The following is a 24,962-nucleotide window of genomic DNA, read 5'->3' as shown; positions in this document are numbered from 1 at the left end:
GAGGGTTAGCATTCAGCTCCTGAGTAAAAAAGGACATGATTAGGGTGTGGACTGGCTTCAAGGCAGAAAAAGGGGGCGAGGTTTAACGGTGTTGCTGCATTGCCATTGGTGGACACGGGGGACAAAAATGCCTGTACCTGGTGCAGGTAAACAGACTGACATCAGGAACAGCAGGGGTTGATCGGCTGTCGGCTGGCGGGATTTACTGCAACCCTTCGACTTCTTTAGTCGACCATTCTGGACAAGTTGACAGCTTTTTTTTATGTTTGACTTTTGTACAGGTTTGTGTTGTGTTTTCTGTCTTACTATGGACAAAAAACACTTGAGCATTTGTAGCTTTATTTCTTTGGTAAATGGTGCTTTGTTGTGTTATTTTTCTCCTGAGCAGGTGAGTTGCAGTTGGAGGTTTTAACAGATCACGATGAGGTATATTCATCAGCTTTTGCGAGTTCTCTTCTAGCTGCAAAATTAAGACTTGCAGGGGAAATGGTGCGAGCTGAAGGTGATTTGAGAATGAGTCAGTAATAGATGGTTACATTTGTGAGGGTTTGGTCTCTACGTGTTTAACAGCACCCTGCATTCACTGGGCTCAAAAGCTTCTCGAAGGACGGAAAGCAGTAAAAACAGGTCCTGTCTTGTGCAGGCGGAGGCCTGCCTGGCGCACCCTTCTCTCACACACAGTCGGAGACATCAACGTACACACAAACCTGGAACCTGTTTTTCATGTGTTTGTTCCTTTTAACTAATCTGCCACTTCTCTTTTCTCCCCGACAGAAAAAGAAAGAATGACATCACCTAGAGCGTTGAAGGGGATCAGTCGTGTCAACTGTTTCGTTCCCAGTGATTCCTCACCGGAGGCGCCTGCACGCTCGCTGCTCTAATGAAACCATCCATGTATCCTATCCTTCATTCCACCGGAGTCTGTGTAAAGTGCCAATCAGATTTCAGTGGTGTGAAGAGTAAGACACATGGAATTAGTCGTCTGGAGAGAGCTTTCCAAACAATATGGAGGATTTTTAATGCTTTCTTTACAATAAAAAAATGCATGTTGCTTTTTGTCAAAACCTTGTTGTATTCCCTTTAATATGCGTTGATGTTGAATGCAACAGTTCTGCACAAGCACAGACAGAAAGAGGACTTCTCCTCCTCCTCCTCCTCCTCCTCCTCCTCCTCACCTGCATTGCGACAGCAGTTGAATAGCGTCACATTGATTGCACTTTAAAGTTATTGCAGGATCACGGAGTGCTGGCAGCCCCACTTTTATGTCTTTTGGACTGTCACTCACAGAGGTTGTTATGTCCTCGCCCTGTCTTCCCGCCCTTGCTTCTCCAAGACATGGCAATTACATAATGACTCCTAAATTCCCACATTGCCACATCTACAGCAAACCTTTTCAGGGCTTGTGCCAAAAAAACTGAGCTTTTGTGTCCCTGAAATCCCCCGCAGAACTATTACACATAGATTGTCGGCATTGTATTAAGTGATTCATTATTGAGTAATAGCTTCTTTTTCATCTTTTTTTCCTCTAAAGAATATAGTTTTCCCATCAGGTTTTTAACCAATTCTCTCCGGGACAATTAACCTGCCTCATTAGCACGGGACATTTCCCAGATCCTATTCACAGCCTTAATTATAGTTAAATGGGCAGCTGGAAGTCATTTGACAGCTACAGAGTCACCCCGGTTATAATTCTTCCATCCAATTAAGATGGAGAGAACATAACGAATAAACAAACAAAGCAACAATAATGGCAGATTGGCTGGGAATTCATGCAGACCTGTGTTGAGAAACAGGGTTGTTATGACAGTTTTCTTCCTTAATTATAAGAAAAGACTCATCCTGAGCTGCGGGTGCTAAACCCTCATCAGTAATTTCACAACATGTCTGTCTTATAAATGAAATATTTTAATCAATATTTGATTATCATGAACTCACAACCACTCCAAACACAGACAGAAGAGTCTCCCCTGCAATTCCCACCCGATAGACACAAACACAGGTGGACCCATACGTGACCCAGTCCTCATCATCCTCCTCTGCTGCCCTGTTAGCAATCAGCCAACCCAGCGGGTCTCAGATAGTCGAGAGGCTCGTGGCTCTCTCCTGAACTGGCTTCTCCTGCACCGTACACCTCAGCTTGCCATTCACCTTCCTGTTAGATGCGATGATGACCACGGGGCTGAGTGCTGCGTACAGCGAGGAGAAGAATATGCGCAGGTCAGAGATCAGCGAAGATCTCATGGTCTTCCGCACAGTGAGAGTGTACACCCACAGACCATTATCGACCCCATAGAGGATCACATACAAGGTCACGAGCGCTACCACGGCTTTGGCAGCTCGTTGCTCGGCCCCTCCGCTTCCTGCACCACCACTGCTGCTGCGGAGCCCCTTCACCTGCTGGCTGTGCTTGTAAAGGAAGACCAGGATGATCAGACTGGCGAGAGTCATGAGGGCCATGGGCACCACGTCTCTGCCCACCTGAGCTGCCCCGTTTGACTGTTTTGACAACTTTGATGGAAAGTGAACAAAGCAGAATTGTACATTGATGGCATGGTTTGTTAGGCTTGAGTTATTCTGGGTGCTGAAGGAGAAGAGGACGGCCGCTGAGCTCATACAGGTGTTGAGGAGCCAGAGGAAGAGGAACACAAAGCCTAGATGGTGGGCTACCAAGACGCGGAAGGAGGCCCAGCGTGAGCCAGGAGGGGCGATGCTCAGGCACTGGTAGGCACTCAGGACAAAGGTGAGCCAGATGGAGAGGGAACGAGATGTCCTGTAGACGAAGATCACAGCCTTGCAGCCCAGGTCACCGAAAATGCTGGCCAGGTAGAAGGAGGCCAGGGTCTCCAGCAGACAGCGAACGCCCACCACCAGCAGGTTGACGCAGGCCAGGTGCAGGACGATGGCGTCAGCTGGGAGGAGGCGGTTCTCGTGGTAGATTAAGAGGAGGAACGCCAGGATGACCGCAGCGTTACCCGGGACTCCCACAATGGTGAGGGACAGATAGAGCATCCCGCGGATAAACTCGTCCGATGGCATCCCTGCAGGAATAGAAAATTAAATAAACTAAGTATTGTTTGTCTCTGTTATTCAAAATGATATCACAAAAATCATGACAGACATTTACACCCTTACCTGATGAGAGTCAAAACTAGCAAGGTCTGAAGTGGACCCTCTCCCTGATCCCTCTCTCCTGAAGCAGTCAGGTTGTTTGTGTTTTTATACTTGCAAGCAGGTAGCAGTTGTTGGATCTGTTTTTCATGGTCCATTGACTTCTCTTCCCTCGGCCTCCAATTACTTGAGATCAATCCAGATGACTGCTTCTGTCCCCTCGCTGGATTTCGACAGGATAACACAGAGAAAGCTGTGTTTGGATTAAGATCCAGCCAGTGGACAGAGAAAGTGGCGGTAATGAGGAGATAATATCTATTATACACGTGTTTATACTAAGATTAAAAGACTTTCTCAGTTCCATTTTTTGGAGACTGTTGAATACCTTTTCTAATTACCTCTCCTAAATTTAGATTTCTTTATAATACCCGTGACAGTACTTTTGTATTTTTCATGTCTACAATCAATTCTAAAAGCCACTACCTATTACAGAGTCCTGTCTCGTGTTGGTTAGTCAAACACCAACACCACAGTGTCCTCCAGTGGAGAGAGCTGAAACAAAGTAAAAGCCAGAGGACGTTCCACTCAGCCAGCATCATGGATCACCCAGTTTCACTCGTAGAGGGTGACTTAGCATCCAATTTATGATTGTGTAATTCATGAAAAGCAATAAAAAGTTCTTAAAATGGAATTAAACCAAAACTGTGAGGATGTTGTAAGGGCACATCAGTGCAGGCGGGCTGCGTGATTTAACTGTCCGACAGCAGGGACTTGGTAATGAATATTTAGCCTGAGTACAGGATGAGACACGTCCTCCAGTGAAAAGAGAAAATGTGACAATATGGCCATTAACGGCATTAGTTACATGTAAAATAACCCCATTACGTTTATATTCAAGGATGTCAGGTTTTGGAAGTGTTGAGTTGGATTATTTATACTTAATTCAGTTGTGGATAACATTAATCACTGTGCAAATATGAGGCACTCGTTCTTGACTGGAGTGTTTCAGTTTTATGCTGATTTATACTTCAACTCTACAACATTTCAGAGGGAAATTATTTTATGACTTGTCAAATGATTATAGTTTCTTTACAAAACCATGTAATTGTATAAAATAGTACGCTTTGTACCCAATTTTGATTTTAAAAAAAGCACCTTAAAGGATAAGTGATAACTGGAAATGTTGTCATTATCTACTCACCTGCAGATGAAAGACAGGTGAAGTTTTTGTAGTCCTGGAGCGTCACAGCAAAACAGTGTTGCAGCATTCTCCTAAACAACAGAAATAGATGGGAACTTTTTTTGAAACGTAGTAAACAATTAATAAAAAAACATAAAATGACTCCATACAGCGTAATCCAAGTCCACTTCAGACGGGTGCAGGCTAACGCTTTTAGCTTAGCAGCTACAATTGAGATTTTGTGTAAATAATCATTTTAAATCAATTTGGGATCTCAGGGCTTCCAGTGACTTGAATTACACTGAACAACCTGTTTTAAGCCATTTTATATGTTCTTATTTAATTACATTTAAAACAAGTCTCCATCTACTTTTGTTGTTTAGGAGAGGGCTGCAACCCTGTCTTGCTGTGAAGCTCCAGAAATGTTCTGTGGACTATGAAACTTTACTCGTCTTTCCAACGGCACTGGAGTGAGTAGATAACAACTGAATTTTCAGTTTTGTGTGAACTTATACTTTAAACAACTGCAGCAGGACAAACATATTCCAATTATATAATATACACAGTTATAATGTACAAAGTAAACTTTTGAGCTATGTACATATATTTACTTAAATAACTTTTTTAATGTACTTGTAATGAAGAATTTTACCCGGTGATATTGCTACTTTTATTCCAGTATAGAGAATTAAAGTCCTTCCTCCACCACTGTACTTTACCTTCACAGTTTATATCACTTCAGACTTAACTTAATTGTCCTCGAAGGGAAATTTAATGAAACGGATGGTAAACAGTCTTGAGGGTAGGCCAGCATTAAAAAAAAAAAACAATGAAAAACAACAATAAAACATATAATATGAAAAGAGGAAACTGATGACAGATACCTAAACTGATGAATGATCTGGTGTGACAGGCGAAGGTGTTTTCAACTGAGCATTATAGACAAACTTAGAAAAAGTAAGTGTGCATCCTGTAGAAATGGAGTCACATAAACTCTAAGGTGATCCAAGGTCATTTTCACTCCCCTCCCCTTCAATACAAATAAAGAGTCGGAGGCCCATCAATATCAGACAGGAGACTGCTAAGCCAAAAGCCTCTTAAACCACATTTTTGCTGTGGGACAGATTAACCGACGCAGTCAGGGGTGCGCTGAATATTCCCTCTTCACCAACCAAAGCCCTCACCAGCATACTTAGAGGTTAAAAGCAAAAGGTTAAAAAGTGACATATCTCTGAACTAACTTGAGTTACATGCAAACAGCAAACTTAAACACTTGAGAAATGACCTGATTTAAGATGATACAGCACATTATGTCGCAAGAAAGGCTGTCAACAAATCGGTTATGTAGTAAACAGGATTGTTATTGTTTTAAGTATTAAAGAGTGATATGTAACAGTATGAACATGTCTCATTTCAGTGCAGCTCAGTATTAAATTATACATGCAAAATCATTAACTGCTGTCAGGCTTCTTATATTCAGAAATTCAATATGACGTGTCACATTTATTCTTGCATGTGCAGAAAAAAAACTCCAAAACATTGTACTTTACTTGAATGTTTACATTTTCTGCCACCTTATATTTCCACTCTATTACATTTTGGAGGCCAATATTGACTTTTTACTCCACTAGTTCTATTTGATTACATGCTGTATCAGAAATGTTAAATACTGGATCCAATAATCAGCCAGGCTGATAATCGGTTGACCAGTAGAGTATATACACATATTTACTTTTACTTGTACTTTTTATACTTAAGTACATTTATTGGAATAAATACTTTTGATACTGAAATACATTTATCATCAGATACCCTGAGGCTTTTACTCCAGTACTATTTGTATTAGTGGCTCTCACTTTTACAAAAGGACTATTATTATCTTTACTTTTACAATATGATACGATACGATGCGATACGATAGGATAGGATACAATGTGATACGATGCGATATGATACGATATGATGCGATGCGATGCGATGCGATGCGATGCGATGCGATACGATATGATATGATACGACACAACACAATACGAGACGATACAATGGGATGATAAGAGGAAAGGATAGGCTCTGATGCAATAGGAAACAATATGATACGATGCGATACGATACGATACGATACGATACGATACGATATACTTTATTGTCCCGGTCTGGATATTCTCTTCGACTCAAACTCTGTACACATATTTCCTCCACAGTGGAGATAAAAGCAAAAAAAAAAACATTAAGAGAGCAATAATCTTAATTGGGTTAGGCACAAATGACTTTTTAAAATGGTAAAGTTATAGAACTTAAGCATGACTTCTGGGTACTTTTTACAACAGTGGTATTATGTTATACAGATGTAAACTTCATGTTTAATGATATTATTATAATAGAATTAGTTAATGTCAAATTGAGATTGAATTAGTGCAATAAGGGGAAACAATTTACATCAGCCATAAACAAAAAACTCAAATCTCATGTCGGGGGGGGGGGGGGGGAACAGGATTTTTAAACTTGGCATGCAGCATACGTTATATGATGCAGTCCCTAGAGAAGGACATGCTTGAACTTGCCATTTTAATTAGCTCTCTGAACATGTAAAAAAAAAAAACACAGAGGGAAATAACACATCTGATGATGCTTTATCCCAAAGCCCACTCCCAGGAGAAAACAAGCTTCTCCAACAGCACTGTTTCCAAATGCAGTGTTAATTTTGCAACTTAGAACAAAAGGTGCAGGCATTTTTAATGTTAGTTCATGTGGATACTGTTGAAAAGCAAGTTAAACTTCTGTTGCAGCATATGTTGGTGCTTAGAGTTAAGAACATAAATGAATATTGGCTGATTGTCCCTCTGCCCCCAATTAGCGCAAACATGCATTGTTATACGGCTAATTGTCTTGCTCCTCTGTGTCTTTTAACACGCTCCCAGGACATGAAGGAGGAGAAGAGTGCGGGCGAAAGCACCAGCTGTGCATGTAAAAGCCTCTTGATGGCTCATTCAAGGCATCATCAGGCTGCTTCTGCATCAACAATAACTGCACACTGTTGTCTCCTGGGGGGGTTGTTCAACTCTATTTTTTAACTCCGTGGGGGAAAAGCATTATAATATTTCAGAGGACTGACTTTTAGTCTTTCCGTCTAAAGAAACTGACAACTGACATGTAGGAATTAGAAAGCCACTCAAGTTTAGAATCCGCATAAGGTTTCACATATGTTATTGATGTGACCTGAGGCAGCCGATTACTTTTTATGATGATGAGCATTAAAGTGTAAAAAGTGATCTGGAGTGCTGTATTGATGTTCAGCCTGGAGCACCTTCATTCATATGAGAAAAGAGGGGTTATTTGCAGACTCATGCCACGAGTGTTTAAAGTTTGATCGTCGTGCTTTTGCTTCAATATCTGAGAATGTTCTCTAATTCCTCATCTGTCCTTCTGTCTTTGACCTTTTTAATATCCTGTAACGTGTGTACTGTCTTGGCCAGGTCTCCCTCCACCACTTCTCACAATAAAATGTAAAGGATAGATTCACATTTCTAAAGTCTGCCTTCAAACAATAGTCATAATTATGGAAAGAGAATCCACTCTACTATCCAGCCTACTTCTTTATCAGTATTATGTGCTAAATTGCCACTATTACAATCTCTTCAGATCAAATCCAATTGTTACGTTCACTAGCTGAGCCAGCAGCAAAAAACCCTATGCTCATCCCCTCTGCAATAGATGTGACATATGACATAAAACTTGTCATTCCTATGGCATACCTGTGCAGATATTTGCAGCTCAGAAGCTTTATGGCATTTCATTCTGACTGTGAATTACTAAGCCTACCTAACCTTGCAGCTTTGGACTCTTTAAAACAGAAATGGAAGAAGATAGAAAGAAGATATTGGAGAACAGATATCAGATGTGATGCGACACAAAGCTATTTATTCATCCTTTATTTGTCTTAAACAAATAGTTGTTCAATATAAGATGTCCGCCACGGTCGAGAGTTAGGTTAGCTAAGGTTAACAGTGATCAGTATAAACACCGCTCGGCCACTTTGTGCCAAATGTTCTCATCGTGTCTAAAACTATTACATTTCTGGGGGTTTTATGTTTTGCACCTTTTCAAAAACATTTGGATGGTGTGTTGCTCCATCTATGTCCATGGCGATATTTGGAGAAACTCCTCTGGATGTCAACCTGAGCAGAGCCCAAGCTGATTGTTTCAAATTCTCCGGCACCTTGCCAGAAGGGTCATCTTATGTTGAAAGCATGTAGTTTTGGGGAAGAAGTTTTATTGTCTGATCTTTTTATGCCAAAAAACTAAATGAACAAACTCGCTTTGTTTTCATGACTGAATACTTTCACACTGTGTTACTTTGTTTATATGTTGAGGGGTGGGTGGGGTTGTTTGCACTGGACCTCGGTTCATTTGTTACTACTATGTTGGGCTTTTCTGCATGTTAATAAAAATACCTTGTTCAATAAAAAAGCAATAATCAAAGTAAGTAATTCCAGTAATCAGTAATTCCCTCTTTGAGTTTTGATCTCTCTGCTGCAGCACAGTAAGGAAACACTTTCTGGGAAACACAAAGAGAATTTCTCAAAGACTTGAAACTTTAAAGGCTTCAAATCTTCAGAATAACTTTGGAATAAATCTCTGTACAGAACCGGACTGTGGATTTTGTCGTCCATCTCTTCCCTTGAAAACGAGGGCTCTCCTCACAGCCAGTACAGACATTAAGGATGATTACGGCAAGAAAAGGGGTTTCAGCTCTCATATGTGTGCCTGACTATTGTTTTTAAGAGGAACTTGAAAATTAGTGTGTATCCTTCAGAGGTACCGTGTTGCCTTCGCAGTGCTGCCCTCAGAGACCATCTGAGTCAGATTTAGTTTGTTGCTTTAATTTGCCAAACTGAACTGTGGGCTGAACACTGCATTGTTGGCCAGTGATCTCGAGGGGCAATGAAGACTATAAATTGTAATTACACAGGCTGTTAAACAGCTAATGCACAACAGACTTGCAACTTCAGGTGAGCATTATATACACGGTGAGGCTGTCTGGTCAAAAAGGTTTAAACTTGATGTTTCTTGTGTGCAGTGATTTCATGACATTTGATTCCCTGTCTTGTTTGCACGTCATGCCAGGTGCCGGCATCGGTCTCATGGATCTGTGTGTGACCATCAAAGGCGTCTCCTTCCTCTTGCAAACAGGTATGGGCATCTTGGGGAACACAGTGGTGTTGCTGGCGTACGCCCACATCATTTACACCGAACCCAAGATACTTCCTGTGGACATGATCCTGTGCCACCTGGCCTTCGCCAACCTGATGCTGCTTCTGACCCGCTGCGTCCCCCAGACGATGACTGTGTTTGGGCTGAAGGACCTGCTGAACGACCCCGGCTGTAAGGTGGTGATCTACGCCTACCGCATCGGCCGGGCTCTGTCAGTCTGCATCACCTGCATGCTCAGTGTGTTTCAGGCAGTGACCATCGCCCCCGCTGGGCCTCGTTTGTCCAGGTTGAAGCCTGCACTTCCCTCCCTGGTCCTTCCCACGTTTGTAGGACTGTGGCTTCTCAACATGGCCATATGCATCGCAGCTCCTTTCTTCTCTATGGCTCCAAGAAATGGCACCGTCCCTGCTTTTACTCTCAACCTGGGCTTCTGTCATGTAGACTTCAGAGACAGCCTGTCCTATGTGATCAATGGGGTGGCTGTCTCTGGAAGGGACTTTGCTTTCGTGGCTCTGATGCTGGGCTCGAGCGGTTACATCCTGCTGCTTCTCCACCGCCACAGCCGCCAGGTGAGAGGGATCCGTCGCTCTCAGCAGGGCGCCGGGGCAGAGACCAGGGCAGCCAAAACAGTCGTCACCTTGGTGGTTCTGTACGTGGTCTTCTTCGGGATTGATAACGTGATCTGGATCTACATGCTGACGGTGGCGAAGGTGTCACCAGTGGTGGCTGATATGAGGGTGTTCTTCTCCTCCTGCTACGCTTCTCTCAGCCCCTATTTCATCATCTCCTCCAACAAGAAGGTCAAGGCCAAGATCGTGTGTGCAGCCGAGCAAGACCAACCGTCAGCAGACAATCAGGAGTCGAGTGACAAATGAGTCCCTCTCCATCTTGACAGGCTGTCGACTGACCTGCAAGACAGCAGAGTCGTACTCTCAGACTTCGTTATTTTGAACACTGGTGCACAGATCACTGTCATTTAGCTGAGCAATGGACCCTTTAGAAAGTAGTCGGAGACTGTAGAGTCTTGCAATGATGTAACAGGGTTTTCTCTGTATATTTTCTATCAAAATCATAAATGTACATGCATCTGCAATGGGGTTTATGTTCATTTTGTATGTAGGCAAAAAATAAAAATCAATCAGTAAATTATCTGAATCAGCTTTAGAAGTAATTTAAGTCATTTTGCCAAACATCCCCTCTTTCCAGCTTCTCCGTTGTGATAATTTGCTGCTTTTCTTGATCTTTTGTGATCATAAACTGATTATCTTTGGGTTATGGGCTGTTGGAGGCCATACCAAAGCTATTTCAAAAAGGCTGTTGCCACCATTAAGAACGTGAAGGTCAAGTCTTCAACATTGTTTCAGGGAATTTGAAGGTTTATAGTCCCTTACAAGGTGTTTATACTGTACAGTGTCATATAAATGTCACACGGTTAGTTTTTTAAAGCCCGGTTCAGATCTTTTTTTAGAGTTAAACTCATTAAATTGGACTGTTTTAGGTCAGAGACATACATTAAAATAATGAGATTTTGATTGTTTTAGGCAGCAGTTGCTGGCACGGACCAGTCAGAGTGTGGACAGGGAGCTGGAGAGGTGTCCTTGAGCAAGGCACAGAAAATCATAGCTGGTGCCTGACTATGTGGCATAACTTTGACATCTCTCTAAAACAACTGCATGTCTGTGGGTCATGTGTGTATATTGGCGCCATGTATGTGTACAATGTATTGAAAAAACTATGATTTTTTTTTTTTTTTCATCACCAGAATTGTATCTTGGCATCGTGGGAGTGCAGCTGTTCAGGGAGCAATGCAACATTATATTTTAGAAGTTAGATGATTATATTAACAATGTAAAATTAACAAAAGAAATTAACAAAAGAGATTAAAAAGATTAAAACGTTTATTTTGGCACATAGTCAAACATAACGTTGATTGATGTTGTAAATGGTCTACAGTCCCGAATTTAAAGATTTCCCTTTGGTCTTTAGGAAATAGATCAAACAATTAATTGTGAAAATAATCGGCAGAATAATTAATAATTTAAAATAATAATTATTTCCAACCGCTTCTCTCTACCTCGCTTGCTGCGCTCTGATTGGCTGAAATGTTGGGAATAACTTCAGGAAAATGCAACGGGGTATTTTTTGTCCTCATACTTGCCTGTCAGGTAGCGCTTTCTCTTTACGAGTATGTGACCAGCTTCATCAGTCAAATATTTACAAAATGTAGAGCATAAATTGTCGATTCAAGGTTCAAGAACAATGGTAGCGGTTTATTGTGCGCCAGTTTTATCTCCGGAAAACGACTCTCAACGCAGCCTGAGCGAGCGCAACCTCCGCCTGAGAGACAGCGCATAGGGAAGAAAAACACCACACACAAGCACAACAAATCCCGGAAAAGGGAAGCGGAAGACCGAGCCAAATGTTAAACAACAGTGAAGTTAGAGGAGTTCAAAACCCCTCAAATAAAAGTATCGGCGAGTAGACGTTTGGGTGAGAAGGTTAACTTTATAAATGTAGCGTTTACATGTCGTTAAGCGCGTCGAAAAGCGGCCGTTGACGCAAAGCGCGTAGCTAACGTTAGTTGTGAACTCAGCGCAATCTGACAACAAGACGCTGCTGCAACGCCCCTGAAAGTGATGACCGAGTATTTAACGAACAATTTGTGATGATTACTAAAGGTGTCCTCCAGTTTGTGCCAAATCGACTGTTTTATTTCAGGTAAGTTGACGTTGTCCTCTTGCTAACAGGCGGCTATTGTTAGCCAGTAGCCTGTGCTCGGCTACAACTGTTCAGTTTAACGTCAGCAGATTTAGTTTAGCGTTAGTTGCTAAACAAGTCTGTAATAATTCGTGTAAAGTCGACTTTATAATCAGTTTGCATCTGTTAATCGTTGTTGTAGTCGTGTGGCTTTTCTGTCAGAGTCAGTGTGTCCGTGTCCCTTGTTGTTTAGTGAACAAATCTGGATTTCTGCCCGGTCCTCTCTCTGTCCTGAGCTCTTTGTGAAATGACCTGAGTCCTTCACTGGTTCCAGCATCGGATCACAATGGCCAGAATAGCCTGGTATCAAGAGAAGGTGAGACAAAAAGACACACATTTAATTAGTTTCTAAAGAGATATATTGTGATGTTTACACAGGAACAACTAGACGTGTGCAATTTTAAGGGATTGATGTAGAACTGAAGTTCATTCACAGAAAATAGATGTTGATTTTCCTTAAATAAGATACTGATAAAGGTTGTGTTTTTAATAAGTTGTATATAAATAAATGCAAATATGTCAGAGAAAAGAAAACATACACCAGTTCCAGATTGAGATATAATAATTTATTTAATTGCACACTGTAATCAATCAGCGGAAACCTCTTCCCAGTCATCCTGCAGCCTTTTCCCCTTTTTCCTGTTTACCTTTCTTTGTTTTGTAACTCTGTTTTTCTTTGCTTTGTACACAAACAAGTTCTGACCTGTTAAGTGGGTTAAGTCGGATGTGTAAACATGTATCGACGTATTTAAAAGCCTGTCAGGGCTCAAGACTGTCATCAGAGCAGAATTGTGATTCACTGGCAGTTTTTAATTCACCTTATGAGCCCTGAGGCGTTTCATCTGATTTGCATTGAGTCATGTGTCGACACGTCTGAAAAGCAGCGCAGCGCAAAAGAGAGGGTTTTCTGCTGGTGAACTATTACACTACTAAGTCCAATCTTTTACCTTTTTAAATGTCATTTATAAAAGTTTATGTGGATCTATTTTGATGAAAATGTCTGTGGTTCCTATACAGTTTTTTTAAATACATTCATTTTAATTACCCAGTTTGTTTGAAGCAGGCTTTACAGCCATAAAGCTCAGATAAACAACTTCAGTTTGACTGAGTTTGACCCCCCAAAGTGGTACACATAGTTGTATTTTATATGATGAGGTTGGGTGGTCTTCCCTCAAAAAAAAAACCCAAAATACGTGATATTCACTGGTATCTTTTTTTTTTTTTATCTGTAAAGCCCTTGCTGAAAAGCTACCACATTATCTGTCAGACATGCTTCATCTCTCAGACGGGCTTTATCAGAACCGCTCTACTGTGTAGCTCATGCTATATGTTCCACATGTTAGGTCCAAACTTGGAAGGACTGCTCTTGATTTTAGTGCCTCTGACTCCTGGAACAAAATACAGCACATAATTAAAATCAATACTCTCACACCCTTTGGCCATTTCACATATTTGATCTTCAGCCTTCCAACCTCTAGTTGTAACTGTTTTAAATAACTGTATTTTATTTGCATTCAATTATTTTATTCCTGACTTTTTTACTATTTTATGACTGTATTTTGAATGTTATTTTACATTATTTGAATTTTCATCAAATGATCCAGTGTTTTTTAATGGCCTTGGGTTTTTACTAGCCTTTTATGGGACTGCATTTACTTTGTCAGCATTTCTTCTCATTGTTCCTCTGCTTTGTTTTGTTCGACTCAATGTCATTGTAAATGAGGGTGATTGATTGATTGATTGATTGATTGATTGATACAATTTGTGTTGTTGCCACAGATCGGGGCCTATGATCAACAAGTCTGGGAGAAATCTCTGGTGCAGACGGATCTAAATGTAAGGAACCTAAAAACTTTTGTAAAGAAATAAACATTTACTTATCTTTGTTGTGCATTACCGTTCAATCGAACAATACTACTCTCCATTTATCTAGGGTTTGGACAGCAAACCAAGGAAGACGGGTCACATCAAACCAGACCTCATCGATGTCGACTTAGTAAGAGGTGTGTGCCGATAAAGAGATGTTCTCCACCTGTTGCTAGTTTGTTTCAGAACACACACTTTTACTACACTTGTATACAAACGGTTAGACAATAACAAATACATTTCTGCCTCCCTCTTAAGAACGCACCGCACCAGCCTGTGTAATTTCTGCCTGTCTTCGGCTTGTTTCCTTGTTTGTATGTTCAGTTTCTGTAACAAACAGTAGTTATAGAGTCATATTTCTATTGGTTTTAATGGAGTTGTGTAAGAGACTTTCTCATTCCTCCCCTCAGGATCAACGTTCAGCAAAGCCAAACCAGAGAGTCCCTGGACGGCTCTGACTCGGAAGGGTCTGGTCAGAGTGCTGCTGTTCCCCTTCTTCTTCCAGTGGTGGATCCAGGTGACCTCCAAGTCCGTCTCCTCATGCATCCTCATGCTGTACTTCATGCAAGGTTAGCATCTGTTCACAGTGGGGTTGTTAGTTTCTCTCTGCCCTGAATATGAAAATTTAAACATTTGCATAATGACAAGAACCAGTGTACAAGTAACAGGCTGCACATTGTAAACCAGCTCCTGCTGCGTTGTCTTGACATCATTCATATTCATGGAAGATGTAGTTCTGCTTATTGTTTGAGCTTTAGAAGAATCTGTTCATCATCTTCTTCTATGTTTACTGTACCAATCAATCATGTGTTTTAAAATCCACAAAGATGGAGCTGTTATCAGTCTCAAGATGAAACTCAATGGAAATAAAACTCAATTTATGGTTTTCTTAAGATTAATAAATGTAGATTATTGTAATCTCAAAATCTCAATTGTCAGGATCGCATATAGACAGGGCTGCTGAAAATTGGCCTTTTCTTTAGAAATGAATTCATTGTTCCTTGTTCTGTCGGAAGCGGTTGTTGAATTAAATTTTCTGGCTATTTTGGATTATGGTGACGTAACTTCCAGACATTCAGACAGATTGTGTCTACAGCTCAGCCCTGAGATTTATTACTGGTGACAGCTACAATACTCAGCACTGCCTCCTCAAAGATAAGGTCAGTTGCCCTTCTCGGTCTGAGAGATGTAATAATCACTAATATCTGTTCATCTTCAACGCCCTGATCAGAATATTACCCTCATATATTATATCTATGTAACATTGGAACCCTGGTCAATTTTTAACTCCAGTGACTGGTTGGTTTTTCAGGTGCTTCATGCCAGGATTGATCTTGGAAAGACTGCTTTTAATAGCTGCTAAACTTACGTGCTGTGCTGGAAGCCGGTCATTAGTTTATGTTGGAGGACTAGCAGAGAGAGGCACTGAGACAAGGTACTCGGAAAAGTGCATAAAGTGACATCCTTTGGACTGTAGCCAAAAATCTGACCCATCATCTGATCAGCAAATCGTCCACAGGCTTGTATAGACAACCAGGAGATGGGAAGGTCTCATTTTTCACATTGCATTACAATCTGCTCACGTATGGCCATTAAAAAAGTGTTGCTAGAAATTGTTACATAGATCCCTTTTTAAATAAAGTTAGAATTGATAAATATGGTGCTATAATATATTAACAAACAGGACACGCACGCCAAGTCATGGTCTTAAAGCTAACTTGCAAAGTAGAAAGAGAGTCTGCACGCTTTAAACACTGTGGCTCCTGTTTAAAAGACTTTTACTGCACAGTAATATTCTGAGTGTGTGTCGTTCTTCAATGAAAACATTACTGCAATTCTAGTAAAAATCCTTCAGATGGATGCTGAAGGATTTTTGGATTTTCTCTTTTGACTTTGCTTACCATTTGAAACAAAATGACAAACCCATTAAAAGTCATTAAAAGAAATTAATACAGTACATGGTTGTTGATATGTTGTAAATTTAGCCACACTATTGTCACAGTGTACATTTAATTATGTGCAACAATAAACATATAGCCAATCACAGCTGCTCACCACAGAAAGACCTCATTAGTGAGCATGAATTCTGTTATAATGGCTCCCCTAAGAGACCGTTTTGTTTGCTGTTGCCAAATGTTTTGCTCCCCTCAGTGGCAGCAGTGGTGCTGTACTTGGAGGTCCCTGGGGCGAGTGCCAGCGAGGTGTTTGGACCCATGTGTCTGATGCTGCTGCTGGGTACCGTTCACTGCCAGATTGTGTCGACCGAGTCCAGCCGGTGGCCCTCGGGCAGTCCAGCTGCCAGCTGCACCACCAGCCCTGCGCGCAGGAGGAGGTGGTTGTCTCATTGTTAGGCACTGCACACTCATTTGCCTTCACCAACACACTCTCACCTCTTGGCACATTACATTACGCATGCAGATAGACCTTTAATCAACCTGAAGTTATTCTACGCAGTGATACTCTCATTTTGTAATGCTGTGTATCTACAGTCTCTTGTTACTGAATGCTATTTTTATTCTGTCTCCTTCAGGCCGAGGAAGGGCAGAGGGCTGAAAAAATCAGAAGAAAAGAATGACAGCGGGGACACTGAGCAGCAGGGGCCCTGGCAGTTTGAAGAAAGCCAGCGATTATACAGGAACGAAGAGAGGAGGGTACAGTCACTCATCACACTTGTCACTATCAGAACTGTGGTATGAATCAAAATGGGAACAAACTTGAATTTGTATCGATACAGGAGACACATGACACCAACATCGATAAAAGCACATCGAGCATATTGTGGAATACAGTGACTAAATTAACATGCACAAAAAAATCAGTTTTTTGTCTATATTCTGAAAAAGACAGTATTCCTATAATAAAGCTGTTTACGTGGCTAATGACAATGAATAATCTACTGATATTTCATATTAATGTGCCCTAACATGTTATTAAACACAGAAAAATGTAGATGTGTTAAAATAAGTTTATTCCACCGGTGGTGCCACCTTCTTTCATTCTTTCCACCTTTTTGAAAAGGTCAGCATTGTGATATTTGCTCATATTCACAAACCTGTTGATATCCAAGTCTTTCATAATGTTTCAAAGTAGGTGTGTTGCTAAATCCAGCCAGACAAACGGGCTTTGTATGTCTACCCCAGCCATGCAAACTGTTGGCTAAGCAACGTGCAGAGCAGATCGTAATCAGGCAAGAGGCCGTGTGTCGCAAACTGCTGTAAAAACCCCAACTGAGGCGCATATTCCAAATGCACTGTATACATGTGCAGAGATTGTTCCTTACACAAGAATAATACCAGCATATCCCACATGTCTTAACTGGAAACTGCAACATTCAGAACAAGGACCAAATGCAGTATGCTGTTTACATGACCTGTATCAAATTCTGAATATTGTCATATTGTGAATAATAGTGGAGAATTACTGTGCAGGTAAACGTAGCCATTGTTAAGATGTATGTGTGTCTTCATGTTCTCTCACAGAACAAAAGGAAGTCAGGATTTGGGGCATCCGACGAGCTCTCCAGTGAGGAAGAGGAAGGGGTACAACTAGTGGAAGTAACTCATCCAATACCTCATCCGGAGAGAATCCCTGCTGCAACCCTGCCGACGTCTGGCCTAGTGTCCTCTGTTAGGAAGAGAAATCTAAAGCCTAACCCCAAACCCACATTGAGACTTCAGGTAAACAATTGTTGCAGAGTTTACAGTACAGTAATTAAGCTGTAGTTAGATATGTGCTACATAAGTTGTTTGATGGAAACAGGAAGGGAGCGGGCCATCCATCAAGGCGAAGCCTCGAGAGGTGGAGCGCCTCAGGCCGAACGTCAGTTCTCGTCCTGCCTCCGACACAGACGACACAATGTGGGAGGAGCTTCTCCAAGATCCTGACACCGCCTCGACGGGGAGCAGTGACAGTGACGGGAACGGGAGGTACAACGCCGGTATGACAATCCCACAAACCACCACTCTGAGCAGTGACGATGAGAGTCTACAGCAGGGAATCACCGGAGTAAGAGAATCTTTCTCAACTGTTTTTATCTTGTGTTGTATTAAAGAATTTCCAGAGTCAACATGTTGGTAAACTATATTGATACATTGCCAGTCAGCATTTTCCCGGGAGATTTCGTGTCTTGTTAGCAGACGGCAAAAAACATCTGTTGCCAGTTTAAGCCCATTGCAGAAGTCATCGCTGCATTTATTCCACATTGGAAACGAGCAGTAAACTGGATGTTATTAATTGTGTCTGTTTCAGAACCAGATGTCTTGGCTTCAGGCATGTCACCCATCCAAGGACCGTGTCAGTGCCATAATATGGGAGCAGGGCGAGTGTAAGAAAGCAGACATGTCAGTATTGGAGATCAGTGGGATCATCCTCACACGGGTACACATTATCCTCTTTATATTAGTCTTATTTTGTGGGTAAAGATTGCTTGGAGTTACATAATACAGAAGATTAAAGCCAAACCATTGTACTATGTAAAGTGTTGTATTTAAACTTACTTACTTACTATATTACATCTTACTATCCCTGTATTTCTGCTGTAGCTTTGAGCAGCATAAAAACGGTGCATCATAATAACATGTCTCCTGTCTCGTGTTTCTTGTTCTCAGGTGAAGTTGGTGGAGCAGGGTATGGGTTACCTTGTGCTTGGTGGGCTGATGACAGCCACCCTGGCGCTGCTTCCCTTTGGTTTCCGCCTGGCTCAACATCTGGACGTGTTGAGCCTCGGCTCCCTGTCCCTTGCAGAGCTCCTAGAGATGGCGATGGGGCCTCCTGATGCCAGGGCCTATGCCTTTTTCCTCATCACAACGGTGCAGAGAGTCTGCCTCACTGGACTGTTCTTCTTCATGATGTGTGTGGCTGAGAGAACGTACAAACAGGTGAGCTTTGAAATCGTGTTGTTCGAATCAACGCTACTCAAAATGAGTTAGGGATATTGGGGTATTTAGTGTTTCACTTGATTGTTTATTCTGTGACATATCTAAATTTGTGTTTTGTGAATATTTTTGTTCCCTAATGATAATAATGTGACACATTCCATCCATGCACACGCATTTATGCATCCATATCCCAATATCCCTAACTAATTTTGTGTATATTGAAGGCTTACCCTCATCAACTTTATTGATTTTTTTGAATATATGCTTTTTCTGAATTTGAACATGTTTCAAACAAGTTGGGACAAGAGCAGCAAAAGACCGGGAAAGTTGTTGAATGCTCCAAAAACGCCTGTTTGTTACATTCCACAGGTAAACAGGCTCATTTGTATCAGGTGATAGTGTCGTGATTGTGTATAAAATGAGCTTCCCTGATAGGCTTGCTTCATAAGCAAGGATGGGGCAAGGTTCACCACTTTGTGAAACGAATGGTTGTGTAAAGGAAATTACTACATGGGCTCAGAAACACTTAGTAAAACTGTCTGTAAACAGTTCGTTTGCAGGTGATTGCATTCAGGCATTAATGTTTTTTGGAATCGGAGATGCACTACAGATAAACATCCAGAGCCATCTTAGAAATTGCTGAACAAAAAATATACATTTTCCTTATAACTTCAGCTCCTTCCTCAGAGTTACCCTGTTTGGAAGTTTTCTTCAGTTTCAGTTCTAATCATGTGATGGTTTATCTGTAGTCATTGTAACAGTGCAAACAGGAACTGCAAATAGCTTGTTAGGTGTAACTTTTAATTTTTAATGGTCTAAATTAGCAGAGTAACACCTGTGGATAGACAAAATCGGGACAAAAACTCCTGCACACTGTTCACCTCACTTGCAGTCAAGAGTGAATTTTAATGACAATATTTTGGAACAAAGACCTTCATCAGGTTATCTGTCTGGTCCTAATCGGCTAAATGTAAGAAATATAGGCTTTAAAATGGCTCAAGGAGTAGCCTAAAACTCCATGGTAGTATTTTACAATAAAACAATTGCTTAATAGATGGTTTATAAGCATGTAATTGTTTCTTGACAGTGAAATAACTATTAACTAAAGTTTAATTAACTATAAATTTGCCTTAAAGTGTTAATACAGAAAATGTGTGGACATAGTGTCAAAAAACTTAAACCACTTTTTCTGAAATGAACAGTATACAGTATGACACAGCAACAACATCTAGGGTTAAAAAAAAAACATGAATTATTAATTGTATGGGTTTTTTATGTAAGATGCCACTTCATCCACACTGATGCTGGTCTTCCCTCTGGTGGCAGTTGAGAGGCGGTGTCTACAAACTGTACGAGAATCACCCACGAGACGCTTTGCAGGACTGTTTATTTCTGCCTCGTGCTTTGTACCTCTGACAGTGTGTGTCCGTGTTTCCTCCCAACAGAGACTCCTGTTTGCCAAGTTCTTCAGCCACATCACTTCAGCACGCAAGGCCAAGAAATCAGAGATCCCTCATTTCAGGCTGAAGAAAGTCCAGAACATAAAGATGTGGTTGTCACTACGCTCTTTCCTCAGGGTTTGTATTCTGCTGCTGTTCTTTAATTACTTTACATTGTTTTCACCACTGTGGGGGTTGTCATTGACTTGTTTTTGTTTGCAGTGGTGCGTCATTAACTTCCTTGTTCATTGCAGAGACGAGGGCCGCAGCGCTCGGTTGACGTCATCGTCTCCACTATCTTCCTGTTGGCGCTTTCCATTTCATTCATCATTTGTGCCCAGGTCAGTCATATCCGCTGGCACAGATCTGATCTGCTTAGAGAGCACAAATTTAATATCCTTGTTCAAATAATGTGAGTGTTGAATAGAGATGCAATAACAGCAAGGCAGCAGCAAACATGTCACATGTAATCATATTACCTGAGTGAAGATAAGCCTGAGAGGTCAGATAAGATATATTTTATCCTCATTTTCACAGCAACAGAGACTTTAAATAGAGTTGCTTATGCCCTTCCTCAGCTTCTACACAGCCACAAGACATTCCTCGAGTCTCTGATGAACTGGGAGATGATGGTGTGGGCCTCCTCCCTCATCCTCTATCTGCTGCGGCTGGCCACGCTGGGCTCAGAGACCAACTGCAAATACAGCAACTCCTCAGTGCTGCTCACTGAGCAGGTAAGCGTCTGCAAAACACATGGAGCAGCTGGTTATTTCTCAGTGGGCTCAGCACTACAGGAAACACCACCAGCTGTTTCATAATCAGTATCATTTAATGCAGGTTTAAATGAATCACTATGTCTTGATTTAGAAAAATGTAAAACCGTTCTATTTTGCAGATTAATTTGTATCTCAAGATGGAGAAAAAGCCCAACAAGAAAGAGGAACTCAATATAGTGAACAACGTTTTGAAACTTGCAACGAAACTGATGAAGGTAAGCCTAAAATGTTGCTTACATTTCCTTATTTCCTCCTCCTACATTTTCTCAATAAAACAATTAATTGTTTGGTGATAAAACCATGACAAGATCTCAGTCAGTGTTGCCCAAAGGCCAAGATGAGGGTTTCAAATTTTGTCCACCACCCAAAGATATTTGATTTACTGCCACAGAGGTGTAAAAAGAAAAGAAAATATTTATATTTAAGATGCTGGAAGCAGAGAATTTCTTTAAAAAAATACTCATCGATTAATCGACAGTGGTTCTGTGGTACAAATACTCTTTTATCCTAGTAATATTCTATACTTATAGATCATAAATAAATACTGTTTTCCACCAGCAGAGCCAAAACTTTTCACATTGGGTTGTTTTCAAAGTGTAAAATATTTTGCATGTGTGTATTTGAAGTATTTGAATCCAGTCAAAGTTTGATACGGGCAGAGTTTTTCTAATAATTTTAATAAACTTTGAATAATGAGAATTCATTGATACTGTGTCTCAAACCACATCTACAACACATTACAATGTCAGTGTAACAGAAGAAAAATACTCCAAAAGAAGCAAAAAGTATTACGTATTAATTCGTTGCAATCAAAATTATATACAGTATACTGGCTCTGACCATTTCCTTGCCTCAAGCTGCGTGTCATCATAACATTATATCCTCTCTGACCTCCCACAGGAGCTGGATACTCCATTCAGACTGCTGGGTCTGACTGTGAACCCTCTGATCTACAACATCACCAAGGTGGTCATCCTGTCCGCTGTGTCTGCTGTGGTCAGCGACCTGTTGGGCTTCAACATCAGAGTGAGAGTCTTTCCGCTAAATGTCAAAAGTACAACCCCTTGGTGCAAGACGACAGAACAACATAGATGAAAAGGACACGTCACTTGATATAAAGCACTGATCTGCCTGTGAGAACAGTTGTTTAATGTCATCTGTGGCTCTAAAGTTAGATTTAGCTTGGACCTGGAGAGAACAAACATGGGTGTTTACCAGTTAATTGCATAATGGGAAATGTGGGATCCAGTTATTGAAAAATCTCTCTTTTGAATACTCGATATGCTGCTGTTTTGAAGGTTTTAGTCTCCTTTAAATGCAAATTATGAAATTTTCCATTTATTGTTGCATTTTCGTCTCCAGCTGTTTGGGTTGTAAGTAGCCTGCAGGGACATCTTAGAAGTAGCTTCTTGCTTTAAGATGGCCTCACGCTAAAAATCCAGGATATGACTGATGAAGACAATGATCTAAAGAGAGCCTTTAATTACATGTACTGTACACTGCCCTTAATTAAGGCAGGAAATGTTTTAAATAATAGTTGGACATTATGAGAAATGGCCTCATTTGCCTTCTTGATGAGAGTTAGAATAAAAGTTCTACTTTATGTCTGAAAGAAGTATGTAGCTGGAACGAGGGCGCTGTTAGCCTAGCTTAGCATAAAGACTGGAAGAAGGAGTAAACAGCTAGCACGGCTGTCTCCAACGCTCACATATACGCCAACAAGCACCTCTAATTCCTTTCATTATGTGTTTGTGTTCTTCTGATGTCGGTGCGATGAGGGTAATATGTCTTCTTTTCTCTTTTTCTTAAATTCCAGCTGTGGAAAATCAAGTCTTAATGTGAAAACAGCAAACCACTAACAGTCGGACACTGGAGACCGGATGCTCCCCTCGTCTGCTGCAGAAAGCCTCTCCTCTACAAAAAAAAAGTGCAAAACTACTGACAGATTAGTCATTGTCCGTGCCTTCAGACGGAAACTTGTGTGTCTTAAGTTTCAACAGTCATTCACAAGCCTGAGATGCTCTGACAATCGCTCACACACTTTTACTGGCGCCTCAGCAGGTGTGGCAACACACAGTTTCCATCAGCCACGCCTCTAACCCAGTGCCTAACCTTTGACCCCAGAATGTTCCTCAGTATGTGGTTAAATATAGCGGTGAGTTCAGGCCTGAGATCATTTCAGGCTTCTGTGGCATCCAGATTTCCTCATGTGACTTGTACAGATGTGTGGACACAAAGTGAAAAGATGTAAATGAGTTAAATGCAGACGATGATGTAGATAGTTTTTCTTTTAGTTTTATCATCAGTACATTAGTACAATTAACTGTAAAACAGGTTATGGGCTCTCTAAAGGCAGGAAATGAAGCTCAGTCAAATCAAATGAGCGACCGGCTGTGTTAAAGGGGCAATTTGTAAGATATGGCCAGAATTTTAGTTTAAAATGTAAAAAAAAATATGAACTAATATTTTCACCAGAATGTGAAGAAACAACAGTGTTAGGTTATTTCAAAGATGTCTTTGGATTGTGTTTCAGAAATGTCGACTGAAGTTAGCATGCTAACCTGATAATCTGATAGCCCCCGTGGTTTCAGCTGGGGGTTGTATGCAGAGGAGAGTTCACTACTAACGAATCAACAAAATAAAATCACTAATTGTTAAGAAAGGACATGTTTAAAACATTTGCTTTTTTTCAACTAATCAGGAAAATTCAACCATACACAGTCTGAATGACTAAGACAGTCGTAATTGTTAATCGTTAACTTGTCAAACACTCTTCATTCAAGCTCGACATAAACTAAATAAAACTCACCTAAAAAGTCTTGGTCTGTCTTTCCACAATCACCTAATGTTTGGTTGAAATAAATTCTCAATTTACCTGGAAGCTGTGAAAATATTTCGGGTCTAGCTGAGCGCAGTTATCGGCAGTGAATCCCCCGCCATCCGAGGTAGCAGTGCAGGCAGACTCCCGTCACCTAGGGTGACTTAGCTCCGTGGCTAACTGAGCTACTTGCTAACGACTTATGATACGTACATGATTTTAACACCTCTTTTATGATTTTGAAGCATAAATTAATCAAGTAAAAATCTAATGTTATACATGACAGTCGCATGACTACAGCATCACCACCACTACACGTTTTACTTTTCTTTTCCTTAACACACTTAACTATAAATTAATCAATCTACAAGTTTTAAAGTTAGAGTTTGAATAATTTGCAATGAACCTGTAAAGACAGACTAGTAAGTGGATGAGTCTCATTCAGCCACTTGTTAGCACCCGCCTTGTCTGAGGCGCAAATGCTTTATAACTTAAACGTGGGGTATTCACTGATGTATTTTATGTCGGAGAACAAAACGCAAAAATATCTTGATCATGTGTTTCAGGCTAGCAGCAGTTAGCAGTGATGCTGCCTAATAATTCTGGTCATCTCTTACAAACGACACCTTTTTAAATGAATTGTCATAAGACTCCACTTTAAACCTTTTTGTACCGTTTAAGGAGAAAATATTGTGATTGTAAGTGGGCTTTATTTATTTGGGGTTGTGTTTTAGCGCTTAATTTTGTAATGGTACCTGTATGTCATGACCACTATCTGCCTTTTGTAATGAGGACCATATTGTGAATAAAAAAAATACTATGCAAAATGAGTGTTGTTGTGTTTAAAGGGACACTATGTTGTTTTTGGAGAGGAAAGTCAAACACACTGGGAAATATTATTTTTTTCCATAACTGAATAAACAAGCTGTT

General features: G+C 40.8%; 3 protein-coding genes across 5 annotated transcripts; 2 read left to right on the top strand and 1 right to left on the bottom strand.

Moving 5' to 3' along the window:
* Positions 1-2,073: 2,073 nt before the first annotated feature.
* ora2 (olfactory receptor class A related 2) lies at positions 2,074-3,036 on the bottom strand (the record flags this gene model as incomplete). Its single annotated transcript, XM_084348831.1, has 1 exon — positions 2,074-3,036. The coding sequence occupies one exon, from the start codon at positions 3,034-3,036 to the stop codon at positions 2,074-2,076; it is 963 nt and encodes a 320-aa protein (XP_084204957.1).
* Positions 3,037-9,198: 6,162 nt separating this feature from the next.
* ora1 (olfactory receptor class A related 1) lies at positions 9,199-10,374 on the top strand (the record flags this gene model as incomplete). Its single annotated transcript, XM_084349170.1, has 1 exon — positions 9,199-10,374. Exon 1 carries the CDS (start codon positions 9,349-9,351, stop codon positions 10,372-10,374), a length of 1,026 nt encoding a protein of 341 aa, XP_084205296.1. The 5' UTR covers positions 9,199-9,348.
* Positions 10,375-11,668: 1,294 nt separating this feature from the next.
* On the top strand, positions 11,669-24,853 carry phtf1 (putative homeodomain transcription factor 1). Of its 3 annotated transcripts, XM_084348442.1 has the most exons (17): positions 11,669-12,217; positions 12,450-12,572; positions 14,036-14,092; positions 14,190-14,259; positions 14,533-14,691; positions 16,274-16,454; positions 16,653-16,773; positions 17,602-17,799; positions 17,882-18,127; positions 18,371-18,499; positions 18,730-18,999; positions 20,445-20,576; positions 20,693-20,779; positions 21,017-21,172; positions 21,334-21,429; positions 22,115-22,240; positions 23,031-24,853. In XM_084348442.1, exons 2-17 carry the CDS (start codon positions 12,543-12,545, stop codon positions 23,049-23,051), a joined length of 2,079 nt encoding a protein of 692 aa, XP_084204568.1. In that variant the 5' UTR covers positions 11,669-12,217; positions 12,450-12,542; the 3' UTR covers positions 23,052-24,853. The 3 variants fall into 3 exon arrangements, with proteins under 3 accessions (XP_084204568.1, XP_084204570.1, XP_084204569.1); XM_084348444.1 differs by lacking the exons at positions 11,669-12,217; positions 12,450-12,572; positions 14,036-14,092; positions 14,190-14,259; positions 14,533-14,691 and adding an exon at positions 15,307-15,557; XM_084348443.1 differs by lacking the exons at positions 11,669-12,217; positions 12,450-12,572; positions 14,036-14,092; positions 14,190-14,259; positions 14,533-14,691 and adding an exon at positions 15,307-15,670.
* The last annotated feature ends 109 nt before the right edge of the window (positions 24,854-24,962 follow it).

This window comes from Pagrus pagrus (genome assembly GCF_965226575.1).
Source record: "Pagrus pagrus genome assembly, chromosome: 3".
NCBI lineage: Eukaryota > Metazoa > Chordata > Actinopteri > Spariformes > Sparidae > Pagrus > Pagrus pagrus.
The sequence above is the reverse complement of the archived record's forward strand: the minus strand, read 5'-3'. Positions and strand labels throughout refer to the sequence as shown.

Bases quoted from the DNA above. Each gene is read 5' to 3' on its own strand.
- phtf1 (XM_084348442.1), top strand. From the start codon at position 12,543: ATGGCCAGAATAGCCTGGTATCAAGAGAAG. The intron at 12,573-14,035 runs GTGAGACAAAAA...TTGTTGCCACAG, and splicing joins TAGCCTGGTATCAAGAGAAG to ATCGGGGCCTATGATCAACA. The intron at 14,093-14,189 runs GTAAGGAACCTA...CCATTTATCTAG, and splicing joins TGGTGCAGACGGATCTAAAT to GGTTTGGACAGCAAACCAAG.